We start from the raw sequence: 17,172 nt of genomic DNA, 5'->3' as shown, positions 1-17,172 counted from the left end.
TGAAAATAACAGTCCAGTTGAGTCCAGTTGAGTCCAGTTGATTCCAGTTGAGTCCAGTTGAGTCCAGTTGAGTCCAGTTGAGTCCAGTTGAGTCCAGTTGAGTCCAGTTGAGTCCAGTTGAGTCCAGTTGAGTCCAGTTGAGTCCAGTTGAGTCCAGTTGAGTGCATCGACACTATGTTTTGTAAACCAGTAAACATGTCGACACATAAAGCGCCAAAGGTTTGCGATCCCGCTCTTAAAAGCGTTGGAATGTCACTGGTGTTGTTTATCGTGCATAGTGTGTGCTTCTGTGTGGAGAACTTGTTATGCTAGTAATTAAATGTCACCAATTAAAAAAAGATATTGCAACGCATGGCAGTTCCTCAGATCACAAAGCACTCATTGTATCGGTTTTTAATTGTGACTCGTGATTGCAGATCCGCCCTTTTGGTCGATATGTAAAATGCTGCGAGGACAGTTTTATCAATTGTCTCGTTTTCTTTAACTTGTTGTCACATTGTCCTCGGACAAGAAAAGGAACATTTCGTTTTTGTTCGAATGGGTAAATGCACACACTGGTACAAATGTGCTGAGCCTAGCCATTCAATAGATTAACAAATCACCTCGACTAAAATGGTTGGACGAAAACCTAATAACCACTTTTAAAAGTATAGATAGTTGACATATTTCTTTTTAAACTTAATTTACGAAATGCAATATAGTATATCCAATAGCTAACATGTTTAATTTAGACTTCTTTGGATGTCATTGACCACCCAAATGCAGTGTTTTGGCTGCAGCCTTTGTGCCACCTCCCCCCCGACCGCACGTTAACTGCCAACACGTGGCGGGACAATAGGTTTTCCCCCTTATTACTCCCAGTCATGACACGGGGCGTTCCTCCTTGTTTTCCCTCCTTGAGGACTATGACTTAGACAGTGATCTGTTGCAAAGCACCATGGGAGCTGGACGCGAGCCGTGCAAAACACTCAGTCATTGGACCCTGATTGCTGTCTGATCCTGTGAGGTCAGCGGGGGGTTACCTGCCGCGTGATTGGCTCACGGGGAGACGAGCGGCTCTGAGTGACAGGTGGAGGAGCATATCAGCTGGAAGAGAGGGCAAGGAAAACCAATGGAGGCCAAGAGGGGAGGAAAAAAGGGGGCAAGGAGAGGGGAGGAGGTGAGTCGGGCCTCTGAGGGGATTAACACGGTCTGACAGGCTGGCTGGGGCTGGGGCTAACACACACTCACACACACACTCACACACAGCTTTTAGGGCGGGCTGCTCTGCTGAACACACACAATAAACTGCTTGTTTTAGAACAAGAGGAAAGAGAGAAAAGATAGATAAGAGAGAGGCCAAATCACAGAGAAGGAATGTGTGTGTGTGTGTGTGTGTGTGTGTGTGTGTGTGTGTGTGTGTGTGTGTGTGTGTGTGTGTGTGTGTGTGTGTGTGTGTGTGTGTGTGTGTGTGTGTGTGTGTGTGTGTGTGTGTGTGTGTGTGTGTGTGTGTGTGTGTGTGTGTGTGTGTGTGTGTGTGTGTGTGTGTGTGTGTGTGTGTGTGCAAAGAGAGAGTGAGATTATGAACCACAGGTGCTTCCATGGAGAGAGAACCCCCCGCTGTGAGCACTAATGTAAACGCCATGGGTCGTCCATGCCTTCCCCAGTTGCCCTTCTCTCTCTCTGGTCTCGCCTCCGCCCAGAGGCTGCCGCAATAGATGTTTGGAAAGTAGCTTAAAAAATACATTTGTGAAATTCCCAACCTCCAGAGAGTCTCTCCTCTTATTACCTGACCTTCCTCGTCTGGAATTCACCGCTGAAAACTACTTTTACATTCCAGGAATTCCCGCCCAGTAGGATCCCTGAAAACATTGACATATTACCCATTTTTCACTCACACACACACACACACTTCTGGACTGCTTAGGAAGGCTTCTTTAAGATGCGCTTTACATGTATTGATCAGTTTGGCCACGTTGGAGAAAATGAACTGCGTCCAAAGTAAAATAAGGTTTCTGCAAGACTGACCAAGCTTAATTTAAGGCTTAAATAAACTGTACATTAAAGCACTAATCGATTATCTGATACATTTTGCAACATAAATGAAATAGGTGGGTAGCTGTTATTGGGTAGCTGGAAGTTTTTCAAAAGCTTTTTAATGTTTTATTATATTGTAATTAAAATAGGGGATACTTCTGGATCAGTCTTGTTCTTTTTGTTGTTGTTACTAATCGTTGTGTGTAAATACAAAGTAGTTCAAGTTGGGCTTGATAGCACATGCTGAAAAATGAAAACTGCCAGCAATTGTGTGTTTGTATTAGGGCTGCAACAAACGACTAATTTGATAATCGATTAATCTATCGATTAATGAAACGATTAATCGATTATTCGGATCGTTAAGGTTTTAACTGTACTACTACTTATATCGATACTGCTTATCGATCCGGTCCTTTTAACGATAGTATTAACGGTTCTTTTGACAAGAAATAAGCTAACTAAACAAATTGTGAACAAAACTAACATCGCTTTTTATTTTAATTAAATGCATAATATTTCACATCAAAAGAAACAACAATGTTTTAACAAATCGTATTAAATAATCTGATGACAGAACTGTAAACAGAATAGCTGAAACTTTAACAAAATAAATACCTCAGTTACCTCTAATCATTAACCCATGTTTTTATAACTGAGTTAGCTCCGTGTGTTGCTGCTAGCATACATAACACCTGACGTGGAAACGTTCCTCGTGGACGGGGCTACAGAGCTGCTAGAAAGACAGTCGAACCCGGTGCATTCCTCCGTCTGGATGTGGAGCACTTTTGCTAAATATTTAGATAGATTGATCGTGTTACCGCCCTTACATGCTAAACTCTTATTGCACTTTTGGTAACGAGCATTGTCCACATCGAGACGGCTAAAGTTTAACCACACCTCGGAGCACGTTCTCTCCGCCATCTCCTCCGTGTGTGTGTGTGTGTGTTGCATGCATGTAGCAGCTGCGTGTGTGTGTGTAAACTGCCCCGCCCCCTCGCAAGCAGGCGGGGGAGAGATCTCTCGTCTGAATTGGGAAGATCGAAAATACATTATAGACGCATTTTGTAGTCATATTGCATATTAGAAACGGAGTTGGTGACACTAAGACTGCGATATAACGTTTATGTAGCAATAATACATATGACATGTTTTAAATGTCTCCTGTACCGATAAAAAAGAGCGATAACGTTGGAGCTTAACGGGGTGTAGAACACATGTGATGACGTCACCAACGAATCGACGACTGAATTAGTTGCCAACTAATTTGGTAATCGATTTTAATCGATTAAGTCGATTAGTTGTTGCACCCCTAGTTTGTATATAACTCTTGCTGCTATAGTTTCCGCACTAAAAACAAGCCTCGCCGCTTTACGAGACTTCAGTAAAGATAACTTACCAAAGACCAACACCAGAATGTGTTAAACAAACTATATTTGAAGTCATAACATGATATCGTCCTCAGATATTAATATATTTTGTAATTTGACTAACGGAAGTTGTTTACCTTTCCATCCATCCTTTGATTACATTCTTATCTGCGTCACTCGTATAACTAAAGATGAGACGAGTTCAGATTTAATGGAGAATAGAAACATGAGGTTGAATGTCGGGATAATCCTGATGTTTTAAATAGTAGAAAAAATGAGCGTGTTTATTGATCGTGTAAGAACGAACACTCACAAAATGTTTTCATTTCATTCATCTTTTATTTATGTGGGCAACATTATTATTATCTTATTTTAAGATTGTTCCTTTAAACCACATGTGTCAAACTCGAGGCCCGGGGGCCAAATCAGGCCCGTGGTGGATTTAATTTCGGCCCGCAGGATCATTTCTAATCACTATGAGATCTGGCCCGCCGGTATATTGCACGCACGCCTTCACTCCATCCTGAGGGTCTCCTCAGCTCAGAGCCTGAGCCCAAACATTGATGACCTTGCACCCAAGATGAGAAGCCAAGTGTCTGAACTAGCATCACAGAGCAGCACACTGGGTTTACATGGATGCTTCCTTCTGCACTTTCTCTCTCACGACAACAGGGCATGTTTGGTTTTTTCTTTGAGGGAAATAGTTATTTTGAAACTGTTGCTGGCCTGTGGGAAAATGTAATCATAAGAAATGACTAGGGATGTCCCGATCACCTTTTTTTGCTCCCGATCCCGATCATTTCATTTTGACAATCTGCCGATACCGATTTTTCCCGATCCGATCTTTATGCAATGCATTAAGAGAAAAAAGGAAAAAAGCATTCAAGTTGTCCCTTAAGGTTATTTTTTTTATTTAAATGACAGTACCCAACTACCCATTCTATCCAACATGGATATAGCTTCTTTTTTTCACAGCAGCATTGGATCAAAACTAAATAAAGCTTATCAGTGCTCGTTAGCCTCTCGTTAGCTTACTGCTACCATTAGACACTGCGCCCAGATTTCAGAGAAATAAGCAACCAGGTCTGAAAACAAGCCCAAAAGAAGCAACACATACATGATGATGTGTAATTTTAAACCAAAACTAAGGCCTCAGGATGACTTTCAGACGTGAACATGGTCATTTTTGTTTTGTAACATTAAATTAAATAAAAATATTTTATATTAAAAAAAAGAATTAAAAAAAAAAGAAATTCCCGATCCCCGGTTTTTTTCTCCCGATTCTGATCTTTTGAAAATCATGTGATCGGCTCCGATCCCCGATCACATGATCGGAACATCTCTAGAAATAACTCTGGAAAAGCTGCAGATAGAGCCATAAGAAACGAATGCAACTGATTATTTAATGTTTAATGTTTTTATAGGCAATAATGTAAGCTTTGTTAGTTCCAGGTTTAATATGTGCAATAAGTTAATTTCAATAAGTGTTGCAATAAACATTGAACCAGTCCGGCCCTCGACTAATACCCATTTTTTTATTTTGGCCCACTGTGTATTTGAGTTTGACACCGCTGAAGTCACCAAAAATGAGGTGTGTCATATCTGTGGTGCAATAAAAAAATGAAAGGCTAAACCAAGGTGCCGTTTCAAGAGTTTAAACATATTTTTAAGCGTAACTCTGCAATTATTTTGACCATGATTATCATGAATGTTAATATCATCCTATTCCTACCCATAACTCACTCCACAGGAATCATACAAGGACTTCCCAACATGCCGAAAATAAACAGCAGTGATAAATATCCGGGCTGTCCACCGTGGCCCTCCATCCTTCTTTCTAACGGGCAGCAGCCAATCGAGCGAGCGAGGCCGGCTGCATTAATTACAGCTGCTACAGAGAGACGTGTGGCTGGAAGAAGAAAGGATACTGAACTGGGTTATGATGTCAAACATGTGCATTTATGAATATACAACAGACGGGAGTTGTCAAAATCACAAAAATAGAATGACAACTTGCAAGAAGAGATATAAAAGTCAACTTGTTAGTGTTTAAACCACAAAGCATCCAACCAGTGTGGGACAATACAGAGCATTAAAATGACTGCAAGGTTACTCGTCCAATCATTTCCGTCCATCTGGCTGTGTATTTATGTGGGTTCTTGGATGTGTGTGTGACAGAAATGGGCCATAACTCTGCTGGACAGGCTGTAAGACCTGTGGTCGTGATCTCTTGCCCTGCGTGGTAATGAAGCGCCGACACATGGGACTCTCGGACACATCTCAAACCTACAGAGAGTAAGGAGGCGGGAACAGATACTGGAGCTGGTATGGCTGTCCCGAATACCATTTTTCGGGCTCCGGATATTCGGTAGTAATCAGCAGCAGCAGTCGAATATTCGAGCCGCGCGCGGGGGGTATTTCGGTGTATTCACGGCATTCATTTTGTTATTCTACAGTATTGTTGTTTTATAGTTATTTGTTAATGTAACCCAATTTGTGTTCTTTGAAATTGAAAAGGATATCGCATTGTGTTTGTTACTTTCGTTGCAGTTGTATATGTCTTAAGTGTAATTTGGCTTGGCTTCCTATTTATGGACATGCTTTTATTTTGAAGGAGAGTTAGCGCTGTTGACAGGAAGGTGTTGTTGCTATGGAAACAACGTGACGGAGATTAACGGAGAAAAGTAATATCTACATATAAAGACGGAGAAAGTAAAGGATAACGTTTATGGTTAAGTGTTGGCACCCCCCGAAGAGGCACAAGCTCTTACGTTGATATTGGAGTTTTCAATAAATTCAATTTGAAAAATAAATGAAAAAAACAAACGGCCGAATAACGAAATTGAAACCCGAATAGTAGTGGTGCACTAATTATGATAATGATAATTATCGGTCCGATATTAGGAATTATGACGTCATCCCGATAACAGTATTAATAGCCCCGATAATATACAATATATTTTTTGGGGGGGAAAAAAGAAAGAAATGCTGCGGTGTGGGTGGATTGGGATGAGGGGCGCTTGTTTTTCACTCGGCTCCTCCCGTTTTGCCAGTACTGTGGTATTATTGGTTTAGGAAGAGGGGAGTTCTTCACAAATCCAGCGCTCCCTTCTCGTGCATGGCTGTGACGTAAATGGCGTGCGGCCGTGAAGCCAGGACAGTAAACAAACATGTCGTCGGTAGTATGGCACTATTTCAAAGTTTCAGAGTTAGATAGTTCGCTTGCTATTTGTATTAACACATGCAGAAGTTCCACGAGGAGGGAAAAAGGCAACGAGCTATAATACTTCCAACCTGATCAGTCGCCTGAAACATCGCCATGGCTACGATGGTGTGTCAAAAGCGTACGAAGACGCCTGCGCTGCTAAACTAGCGGCGAATCCAAAGCCAGCTGCAAAGGCACCGGGGCTTTTACCTATCGACGAGGCTTTTGAAAAAGGCAAGACGTTTGAGACGACCCCAGGGTTTGTCTTGTTCATAGTAGTAATGCTCATGTCCTTTGCTCACTACTAGTCTTTTTTTTACCACCAGGTGAGCAAAAACTACAGGTACATTTAATATATATATATATTATTATCGGTTATCGGTATCGGTCTTGAGAAGCAGGAAGTTATCGGTATCGGTTTCAAAAAACCAATATCGTGCATCCCCACCGAATAGTACTCCAACGAACGAATATTTGGATATTCGGGTACAGCTCTAGTAGCTGGTGAGAAGAACTAGTAGGTAAAAGCTTGATAAATCACTATAAATAAAACATCTGTCCAGTCTTTCCTGCAGCAAGGAGCTGATTTCTGATGATAATGACACGTATACATGAGGCTTTAGTTTGTTCCTTCCCATACCTGCATATAAAATTACCACATCTAGGAACTGAAACACTTTGACGAGGACGCATAATTTAGCTTTTAGCTGACAGAGTCATCCCACCCACCTGCTCCTCTGAGAGCACTGAGCACATGACTAAACCCAAGAGCAGAGCGACAAGACAATACATCTAACCTGGACACCTGCTCTTATACCTGTATTGGGAATACTTTTTCAACTACCGTCATTATCAATACGGCAGAGTGGAACGGATTAAAGAACGGTGCAGGAATGAGTAAAAAAAAAAACAGGATATTTTAGCCCTTCTAATTCCCTTTTCTTGTAGTCGTTGATTTTCTTTTGGTTAGATACCTGAAATAAGGTCTGAACACGAGCTGAAGATAGTTTAACAGTTTGTTATACTACATATAAAAGATGTCATTAAATACCCCACTTGTCCATGTGTGAGGTATTAAGAAGGCCCTAACGCTGATTATTAGCCACCTTTAGCTTAGCGTTGTTATCATGAAGTCATGCAACCATCCTTTGTAGCCTAACGTTAGCTCTTTACTTCTAGAGATTGCATTTCAAATGTGTGGAGATTATCCTCCTGAACAAAACATTTAAGCATCACAAAAGTGTGTCTAATTTTCTGCTTTTATTCAAAATCAAATGGAAAAATCGTATTCATATTTTGTTAAGGAAACCAATGCTATGCTAACTAACATACACACACGTCATCCCTGCAACACTTCATTACAAGCCTGTCAACTACAGCAAAATGCGTGTGTGTCAGTTTGTGAGTGTGTGTGTGTGTGCAAGAAAGTCAATGAGGCCTCCTTTTTGGTGAGCTCATCACAGCTACAGTGTTACCATGGTGACGCAGCCAGCAAGAAGCCACATGACATGATGAGAGGGAGACAGAAAGACGGAGGGCGAGAGGGCCGATGAACACACTGAGGGACAATGCAAACAGAGATAAATGCACAGCACCGTGGGGGGGTGTGTGTGTGTGTGTGTGTGTGTGTGTGTGTTCATGGTATTGTAGTAGTGGCTGAGGCCAGCAAATTTGTTAACCAGGCCTCCACTGTGCTGCTGCCAAACATGCTGCTACTATCACCTGCCGCCACACACACACACACACACACACACACACACACACACACACACACACACACACACACACACACACACACACACACACACACACACACACACACACACACACACACACACACACACACACACACACACACACACCCACACACACACACACACACACACACACACACACACACACACACACACACACACACACACACACACACACACACACACACACACACACACACACACACACACACACACACACACACACACACACACACACACACACACACACACACACACACACACACACACACACACACACACACACACACACACACACACACACACACACACAACACACACACACCTGACCTTTTAGTCAAAGTCAAACTCCAGGCCAGTCAACAGTGTTTTTCCCTCAGTAGTGACAGCGTTATTTATAAGTGGATGTCATTGAGATGTTTGATAAACCATGATGTTGTTTCTCAGGAAACAGCTTATTTTCTAATCTGCAAAACAATACGCAGTGATTCCCATACATCGATTTATTTGTAGCGGGCCGCCACAATTAAATATCGTCCGCCACAAATCGATAAAAGATTATTATTATTCTTTTTTTCCGGTGGTCTAATGGATAGTGAGGTGGGCTGATGATCGGAAGGTTGCGAGTTCAAATCCCGCCTGGAACACCACTACTAGTGTGCCCTTGAGTAAGGCACTTCGCCCTCAGCTCCTCCAGGGAGAATGTCCCTGTAGCTGGTCGTTGTACGTCGCTTTGGAACAAGGCGTCTGCTAAATGCCTAAATTGTAAATTATATTTCTGGGAGAATAAACCCCACAGACCCTCAACTCCGCTGTGTCTCACTCACTAACGCAACAAGAACGTTGTCTACAGTAGCCATGAACTCGCATGTATTTTCTTAATCGAGGGGGGGTGGATGCGTGGACCACCCGAATAGGTTAAGGGGCGTTTAGCTTTTCTTGCCGGGGGGAAGGGGTGCGGTGCGGTGCCCCCACAAATAGAATCAAATTCTGTGGGAAACACTGATACGGTTTACTTCATTTCCAAACAATTTCTTATTAAAATGTCAGTGAGCAGTTGGGCGATATCTTCCACGTAATGTTTCTATGTTTCTTACTCACTGTAGTGCTCCCCATTATACGTTTCATTTGTGTCCACTTGACTGTCTCCTCCATGATTTCCTGTTTGTGTTTTTATCTTGTTCTGTTGCCTATTAGCTTTTATTTTATTTAGTTTTAATTTAGTTATTTATTTTTTTTAAATATTACGGTGTCCTTGGGTGTCATGAAAGGCGCCTGAAAATAAAATGTATTATTATGTCATGCATTACGACAGACTGTATTTGCGTGGTGTGATGTTGATCGGAAAGACATCAAAACATGTCATCTTGAGCTCTGGGATAATAGTCAATGTATTTTCCTTATTTCATGGCGTGTAATTTAACGAACAAATCTCATTAAATACTCGTTAGTAGCCTAATATCAATTTGTCTACCGCTTAAGATGTTCCCAAAGCGTTCATATCGCTTTGGGAACAATATCGCTCCTCTTCTTTACATCCCCCGCACACGTCTCCGAACAATGGGAGACCGAGCCTTCTGCTCATTCGCCCCGCGCCTCTGGAACTCCCTCCCAGATCAGCTGAGATCTGCCCCTTCCACCGAGGTCTTCAAAACCGGCCTTAAGACCCTCTTCTTTCGGCAGGCCTTCGAATAAACTTTGAGCACGGTACACCTGGAGTACTGCCATTTTTATCGCTATCTCCGACTTTTATTTTTGTACTCTATTTTATATTTTATTTTTTGATTTCTTATTATTATTACAATTATTTGTTTAATCTCTCAAAGTGTATCAGTATACCTTGTTGTGAAGCACTTCGAGATTTGTCTTGGCAGATGAGAAGCGCTATATAAATTAAATATATTATTATTATTATTATATCTCTCCCCTTGCCGTTGTGGGAAACGCTGCAAATCAATGCAAAGTTAGGAATCAAAAACAATAAGGGAACAAATAAGCCGTCTTAGAAGTACATGAACAATCCCATCGTAGCCTCGGGTGGAAACTGTAATGCTGGCGTCTAGAAAATAAATCCGATCGCTCTGAAAACAACCCAGTCACTCTGCCCAGACTACAGGAAACCCACTATCTCCACAGAACACACACTTCCTGTCGGCTTCCTGCTTCCTGTGAAACCAGGAAGAGGAGGGAGTGGTGGCTGATGTCACGGCGAGAGAGAGGAAAGTAAGTGGACGCAAGCTTCCTGCGAGTAAATTCCTTTCACCCCCACATGCTCAATTGGGTTTGCGGTGTAGCGAGTTCAAACTGGGACATCTTCGCAGGACATCGCGCTGCTTAAAGGACACATACTGGCTTTCATTGTCTGATATGTTTTCTTTCCTCGCATGGTGCAGAAATAACATTTCAGTACCCCTGTACTACTGGGCATGCTTCCCTTTTCCTTCGAGTCTCCTGCTAATGTTGAAACCATCCCGTTTGCCTCCGTCTTTCCACCTCCCTGGGCCAAAGTGAGGATGCTCAACTCCGCTTTCTCAGACAGGGAATGATTATTCTATTAAACTAAGATCCGACACGTCAGGTCCTCCTCCCCGCCTGTTGTGCAGCTTCGTCATGTGCACTGAAATTTGATGAGCCATTACACTTCACTCTCACGTGTGACGAGTGTCATGTTGTCACATCGTGCGGTAACTGGCAAATCCGGCTTCGTCATCCGAAGGCATCAGGCAGACGCCTTGAAGCCATGTTTAGGTTAAAGCAACGAGCATAAGGACTACTGTATATCTGTTTTCCAAGCGTGAAAGTGTAACTGTGGCCACGTGGAAATAAAACTATGCAAGAGGAAGTAATACAGGCTTTATTTCAAGCTCTAGTGAAACTTAAAAGCTCTGTAATGTATTTTTAAAAAGGCAATTATTTTTTATTTAAAGGTGGGGTAGGTAAGTTTGAGAAACCGGCTCGAGATCGCTAGAATTTGAAAATACACAACCGGAGAAAATCTGCCACTTCCTCACAGAGCCCGCCTCCAACACACACGAACGCGCACATGACCAATGAGGGCACGAGGTAAGTTTGTGCCCCGATGGAAGGCTGACAGGCAGGTAGGCCATCCAATCCGTTTAGCCGGGTACTTTTTACAGTATTACGGCTTCTACAGATGACATTTCTTTATGGATTTATTGTCAAAGCACTTCAGATATTCATTGCTATCGGGATGTTAAGAGCATTCCATGGAATATAACAAAAAGTGTATCTCGAGCCGGTTTCTGAAACTTACCTACCCCACCTTTAAGATATAAAACTTGATATTTTTCTTATTAAAGTGCTATATGTGATCCGTGGTGATCTGGACACAGCGTGAACACAGGAGAAGTTAACAACTCTATGTAAACTGGTGCTGACAAAAGTCAGTGTTCAGTATAGTGGAGTTGGTGGTACACTTTAAAGGATGCTTTGTTTCCAGGCAGGATCTATTGAGAACTGGACGGACACAAAAGCTGCTGTTCCCGTTTCAACCCATACGCCTCTGTCGAGTTGCTCCGGATAAAGACTGGAAAGATTCCTTAGGTCAGCACTCGGGATTAGCTCGGGCTGGAAATGTCCTACCTGCATAACACGCATAATAAAAGTGCAGATCAACGGATCTGACCTTTGCCTGAACTCTCACTTTTTCACTGACGGCTAAAGTGAAAATCGTCCTCATCATTAAGTTCCGGCTCCAACCTGCCCCGGGCCGAGGTGAGTGTCGACATAATGCGAGTCAGACCTGCCTGATTATCAACAATATTACATGTAATTACTGGCTTTAATAGCCTGGTAATTACAACGCTGTCACAGGCACTTCCTCGTGCGTAATAGTATCGCCTGATAGAAATGATTAATCCAATATTCGAAATTATTCAGGTATTCCAATATGAGAATTTTTTTTTTTTTTGGGAGGGGTGCCGAAGTTGATTACATATTATCAAATGGAATAATTCAATGTATACGACATCTCTCTCTCTCTCTCTCTCTCTCTCTCTCCCTCTTTCCCTCCCTCTCTCTCCCTCCCTCCCTCTCTCTCTCTCCCTCTCCCTCTCTCCCTCTCTCTCCCTCTCCCTCTCTCTCCCTCTCTCTCTCCTCTCTCTCCCTCTCTCTCTCTCCCTCTCTCTCTCCCTCTCTCTCTCTCCCTCTCCCTCTCCCCCTCCCTACACGCAGACTCAAACCTCATCTTATGCCCAAACTCCAGCTGACAGGGTCTTCTCTACAGCTGGCCTGGTTGTGAATCGACTCTCCCCTGAGTAGACATGCTCATATTCTTAAAGAACAATGAGTATTGAATAGCTGCATTCTGTGCATCGGCCTGTTACAGGTTGTTGATCTCTGTTGTCACGGGTTACGTTACCCTAACCCGTTATGTTGTTCGTGTCTGATCCCTCTTTCATTTAAAAACCAAGTTATGTTTTAAGCATGAAAGCTGTAGGACTATAGCTGTCAACTGTTCAAACTGCGATCACCAGTTCGACACATTCGACTTGGTTTCCATACTTATGTATTTATTTACTTTTTAAATTGTCTCCCACATTTATTTATTCTTGTATAGGATTCGTACATTTCGGTTAACCGTTTTCTTTGGGGGTCGAATATTCGAATATACATTTGCTTTCAAATTCCCATCCCTAATCCATACGGTACAACGAGAGAATACTGAAAGTACTTTTGCAAGCTGATATGAATCATCTACTTCATCATTTATCTTGCCCTTTCCTTTCGCCTGTAGACGAGGGCGGCTTGTCCTGTACAATATGTGTCAGTGTGTTAACGATATAAATATGTGGCAACACTTTTGTTTATGGTGCGTTGTCTTATAAATAAACAGAAGTTGGGTTGGGTGAAAAAGACTGGCTTGATGACACTTGGTGTGTCCTTGGGCAAGACACTTCACCTGAACTTGCTCCTGTGGGTATTGTCCACAGTATCTGACCATTGCATGTATGATAGATGTGTAATGTGTGTATATGTAAAGGCACTTTGAGTCATTGATAAAGCGCTATAATAAATGTAAGGAATTATTATTATTATTACTTTAAGAAAATCAAGATATCTTGCTTTTTCAACACTGCACTACCAAGTTATATTCAGGACTACCTCGACAACAACTTGTTTCCTTGTGAACAGCTTTCCGAGCACAGAGGGCGGCTGGATATCAGGTGTCAACATTGAAACTTTCACACAAACAAATGTGTTGCTTTGGGAGGATTCTGCCGACTGTGCTCACAATCCTAAAAAACAAACAAATGCCTCTCTTCAAACCGGACCGCGAGTCTTATTTTAGATGAAATGTTGCAGCTCTGAAATGCAGTGAAAAGCATAGGTCTGAACTGAAACTGGATTCAAACCAGACACTGCGACCACAGGCGTTGCACACATGACGACAACTAATATTAAAAACCATAATATAATCTATTCCCACCAAACACTCGCAACCAAAAGCTGAAACAGATATAGGTTAGCAGTCTTTAGTCGATTCACGTTCATTTATAACTGGGAAGTGTAAAACCTACACGACCTGAAAACAGAAGTGAAGCGGAGTAAACATTCCCACACCACAATCCGAATAAAACAAACCGTTAATGGGACTGCATCCGAATTCCAGTGCGTGTTCCCGGCCTAGTGTTATTGAACTCTGCAACAATAAGCCCCATGTCTCCGTCGATAGCGAGTCCCCACGTGACACAAAGTACCTGTTGTGTTAGAATCAGCCCATAAGTCCCACAGCAGGATTTATTCAGTTTGGTTTGCGAGATTAAAAAGTTTGAGAACCTTTGCTCCAGACCAATCAGCCATCCATTACTAATCTAATCACACGAATGATCTCACCGCCCTCCGAGGCAGTTTGGGCTGTAATTCGCCAACGAAACGTTAATTATCAGCCACGACGATTGTTTGTGGGAAATCAAGTCTAAAATCAGTGTCAATGGCAGATCGCACTGTATATATAAGTTACATGTGCAGCATACTTCAGGCAAAGCTAGTGAGGAGAAGTCTAGACGGTGTAAAGGACACTTGTGCAGCATGGGGGCTCGACCAGCTGACATATGGGCAGGGTGTGGCGTGTCAAGGAAGGCCATGCATCTGCTTACTCATGTTCCACTGGACAAAACCGTCTTCAGCAGCAACACTAAAGCAATGGTTCCTGTACACCGAGAGAAGCCCATGAGCACTTCTGGACTGGGTTAATCATTGCTCACAGAGTGGAGAGGCCGTGTGTCCAGAACACAACTCCTGCCAACGGCTGGCCGGCTTCCATCCTGATAAATTAATCGGCTCAAGAAGAGGACCCTGTGGCCCCCCTACACCCTTATCCAAGGAGATGGGGGGGGTGGGCTGCCCGCCTAAAAAGGCACTGCAGCTGACGCCATCACGGTCATGGCTATAAATCAAAACTACTAAGGCATGAGATGCACCGGTTAAAGAGTGAGGATAGATGGTTATTGACTAACTCCTTAAGGACTGAACGCATGAGCAAGCACTTGCTATACTCCGGTAGCTTTGCTGTATCTGAATCCTGCAGGAAGGAGTTTCAAATCCTGGCATGTTTTTAGTAAACAACCCCTCAACCTGTGTCCATTAATTACAGTACTGTCACATTAGTGCAGGTCGCATCTAGCTAGCTAATGTAAGGACAACGCAGGGCGACATGGATATTGCACTGGCTTGTTTTTGTTAAGCTCAGACCATGCATGCTTTTAAATATGCCATACCTGGTGTGAGCATTGACGCCTAGCTTGTTGCTAATACTTTAAGCTTTTATCTATTTGCCCTGCGTATCAAACAGCCTCACCGTGTGACTGGGTTCGTCAGCCATTGCCCACTGCTGCAAGCCCGCTACTCGAGCAATACACACAGCTAACTCTGCCATAGCTGGACATATCACCACTTCAGCTTATCATTTAAACAATACTGTGTGTAGTACAGACAATGCATTTGATTCTGTCGCTTTCTTACACCCAACACAATGTGTGCATGATTCGTGTTTGCTCCACAGGTAATATGCCTGCTAAGCTAGCTAGCCTCGATACGTTCCCTCCTGTGTGGGAGATAACAACACACCAAACCCCATTCAAAGATCTGACAATTGAGTGTTCACGCCGGTCTCGCACACGTAGACCATTCTGTGACCATGCCATAATATGTTATATTTAAATCTTTGTTCTTTAAGTCAAATTCGGTTTGTTTAAAATGTACAAATTGTCTCTTTAAAGATACTTATTCATACTATAAAGCTACTAGCTACCCAGCTGTGGGCGGTAGCTGTAATTAGCTGACTAGTGGGACATGATTCTAAAAAAGGATTTTACCTAAATCTGATTATTTGTGGAGAAATAATCATTTTGACAGACAAGAAATACAGTAAAAATATACTATAATTGACCTTAAACTACACATCATATTACACAGGTTTGATGCAGGATTACATTTCTTTAATAAATTACTGAAGGAAATTTGGAACTATATAAATAAAGTGCTTTACGTGCAATTGTATACTTCTACTCAACTACACTTCAGAATAAAATGTTGTATTTTCAACTACACTTAACTTATTTGACAGCTGTAGTTAAAACACTTTTCAGTCAGGTAGGACGGAGTCAGGTAAAACATACTAAAATAACCAAATTGAAATAAAACTGAGATTTCCAAAACATGTGAACATCCCACAATATACTTAATAAATCATGTTTACCTTAAGTCAAATTCGGCATACTTATTATGCACAAACTGGCTTTATAACATTTGTAAATTAGAGAATAATTCCTAATAAGAAGCCACTAGCTACACAGCTGTGGGCGGTAGAGGTTAGCTGAAGTGGGACATGTTACTATAAAGGAATATTTAACCTAAAAATGAGGCCGATTTGTGAAGAAATGTCCATTTTGACCTTTCGCAAGAAATCCACTCTCATATCTGTAGTTAATTTCGAAGGCCTTACGACGACATAGTAAATCACTATATTTCTCAATGGAGTTTGGCATGTATTCTCTCCAGGGCACATACGGGGACTTAAACCACCGCGTAAACCAAGTAAACCACGCTGCCCACAAAAGCTTGTCTTTCAACATTTTCCAAGCCAAGTGTCAGACAGCTCCCGTCCCATTCACCCCGAGGGGAAAGGCCCTGTAGGACCACGGTGTTTCCTACATGTGTCTGCGGGGTCTCCTACCTCTGTGGGCCGGCTGATCTCGAACAGGTCTAGCCGGTTGGCGTTCCAGTGGTTGATGATGTCGGCCAGTTTCCTCCTCTCCTCCTCCCTACTGCCCGTCATGGTGGACAATCTGACCCCCGGACTGTTGAATAAAAAAAACTTCCCGCTTAGTCCACAGGAGAAGGAACCAACGCCACCGCCTACAGAGACACCGAAAGCCTCAGGTCTACCGTTTTTTGTGTATCGCCGGTACTTTTGTGTCTGTGTCTCTCTCCGTTCACCGACCGACCGACCTGCCGTCTGATCTGTTTCTGCCGCGCGGTCACGCTGCTCCCATGCGCGCCCCCGACACACTCTAAATGCATGTACGTGCACGCGCAGAAGCATTAACCATTTGAGTGCCAAAAGAATGTGAATCATGACGTTGCTTTAATGAATGCACTCTGGTTTATAGGGTTAATAATAAATACTTAGTGTAGTAAACCGGATTACGTCAGTGTTTGTTAATTAATCCGTTTTTATTCCAAGAAAATTCAGATTATTTTCATTTTGTATTTCATATTTTTTCATTTATCTGTTAAAAATACAATGATTATAACAAATAACGTTAATACATTCAAATAAATACATACACATTTTCCTCGACTATTT

At 42.5% G+C, this 17,172-nt stretch overlaps 1 protein-coding gene across 1 annotated transcript in view; it reads right to left on the bottom strand.

Moving 5' to 3' along the window:
* The window catches only part of afdna (afadin, adherens junction formation factor a), a 131,786-nt gene extending 114,955 nt beyond the window's left edge, over window positions 1-16,831 (bottom strand). The window contains exon 1 of the mRNA XM_034075829.2: window positions 16,540-16,831. Coding sequence (XP_033931720.1) covers window positions 16,540-16,641 — 102 coding nt within the window. The 5' untranslated portion in view covers window positions 16,642-16,831. The remainder of the gene's footprint in view (window positions 1-16,539) is intronic.
* Window positions 16,832-17,172: the final 341 nt, after the last annotated feature.

This window comes from Pseudochaenichthys georgianus, chromosome 24 (genome assembly GCF_902827115.2).
Source record: "Pseudochaenichthys georgianus chromosome 24, fPseGeo1.2, whole genome shotgun sequence".
Lineage (NCBI taxonomy): Eukaryota > Metazoa > Chordata > Actinopteri > Perciformes > Channichthyidae > Pseudochaenichthys > Pseudochaenichthys georgianus.
This window is presented reverse-complemented; position numbering and strand designations above follow the sequence as displayed.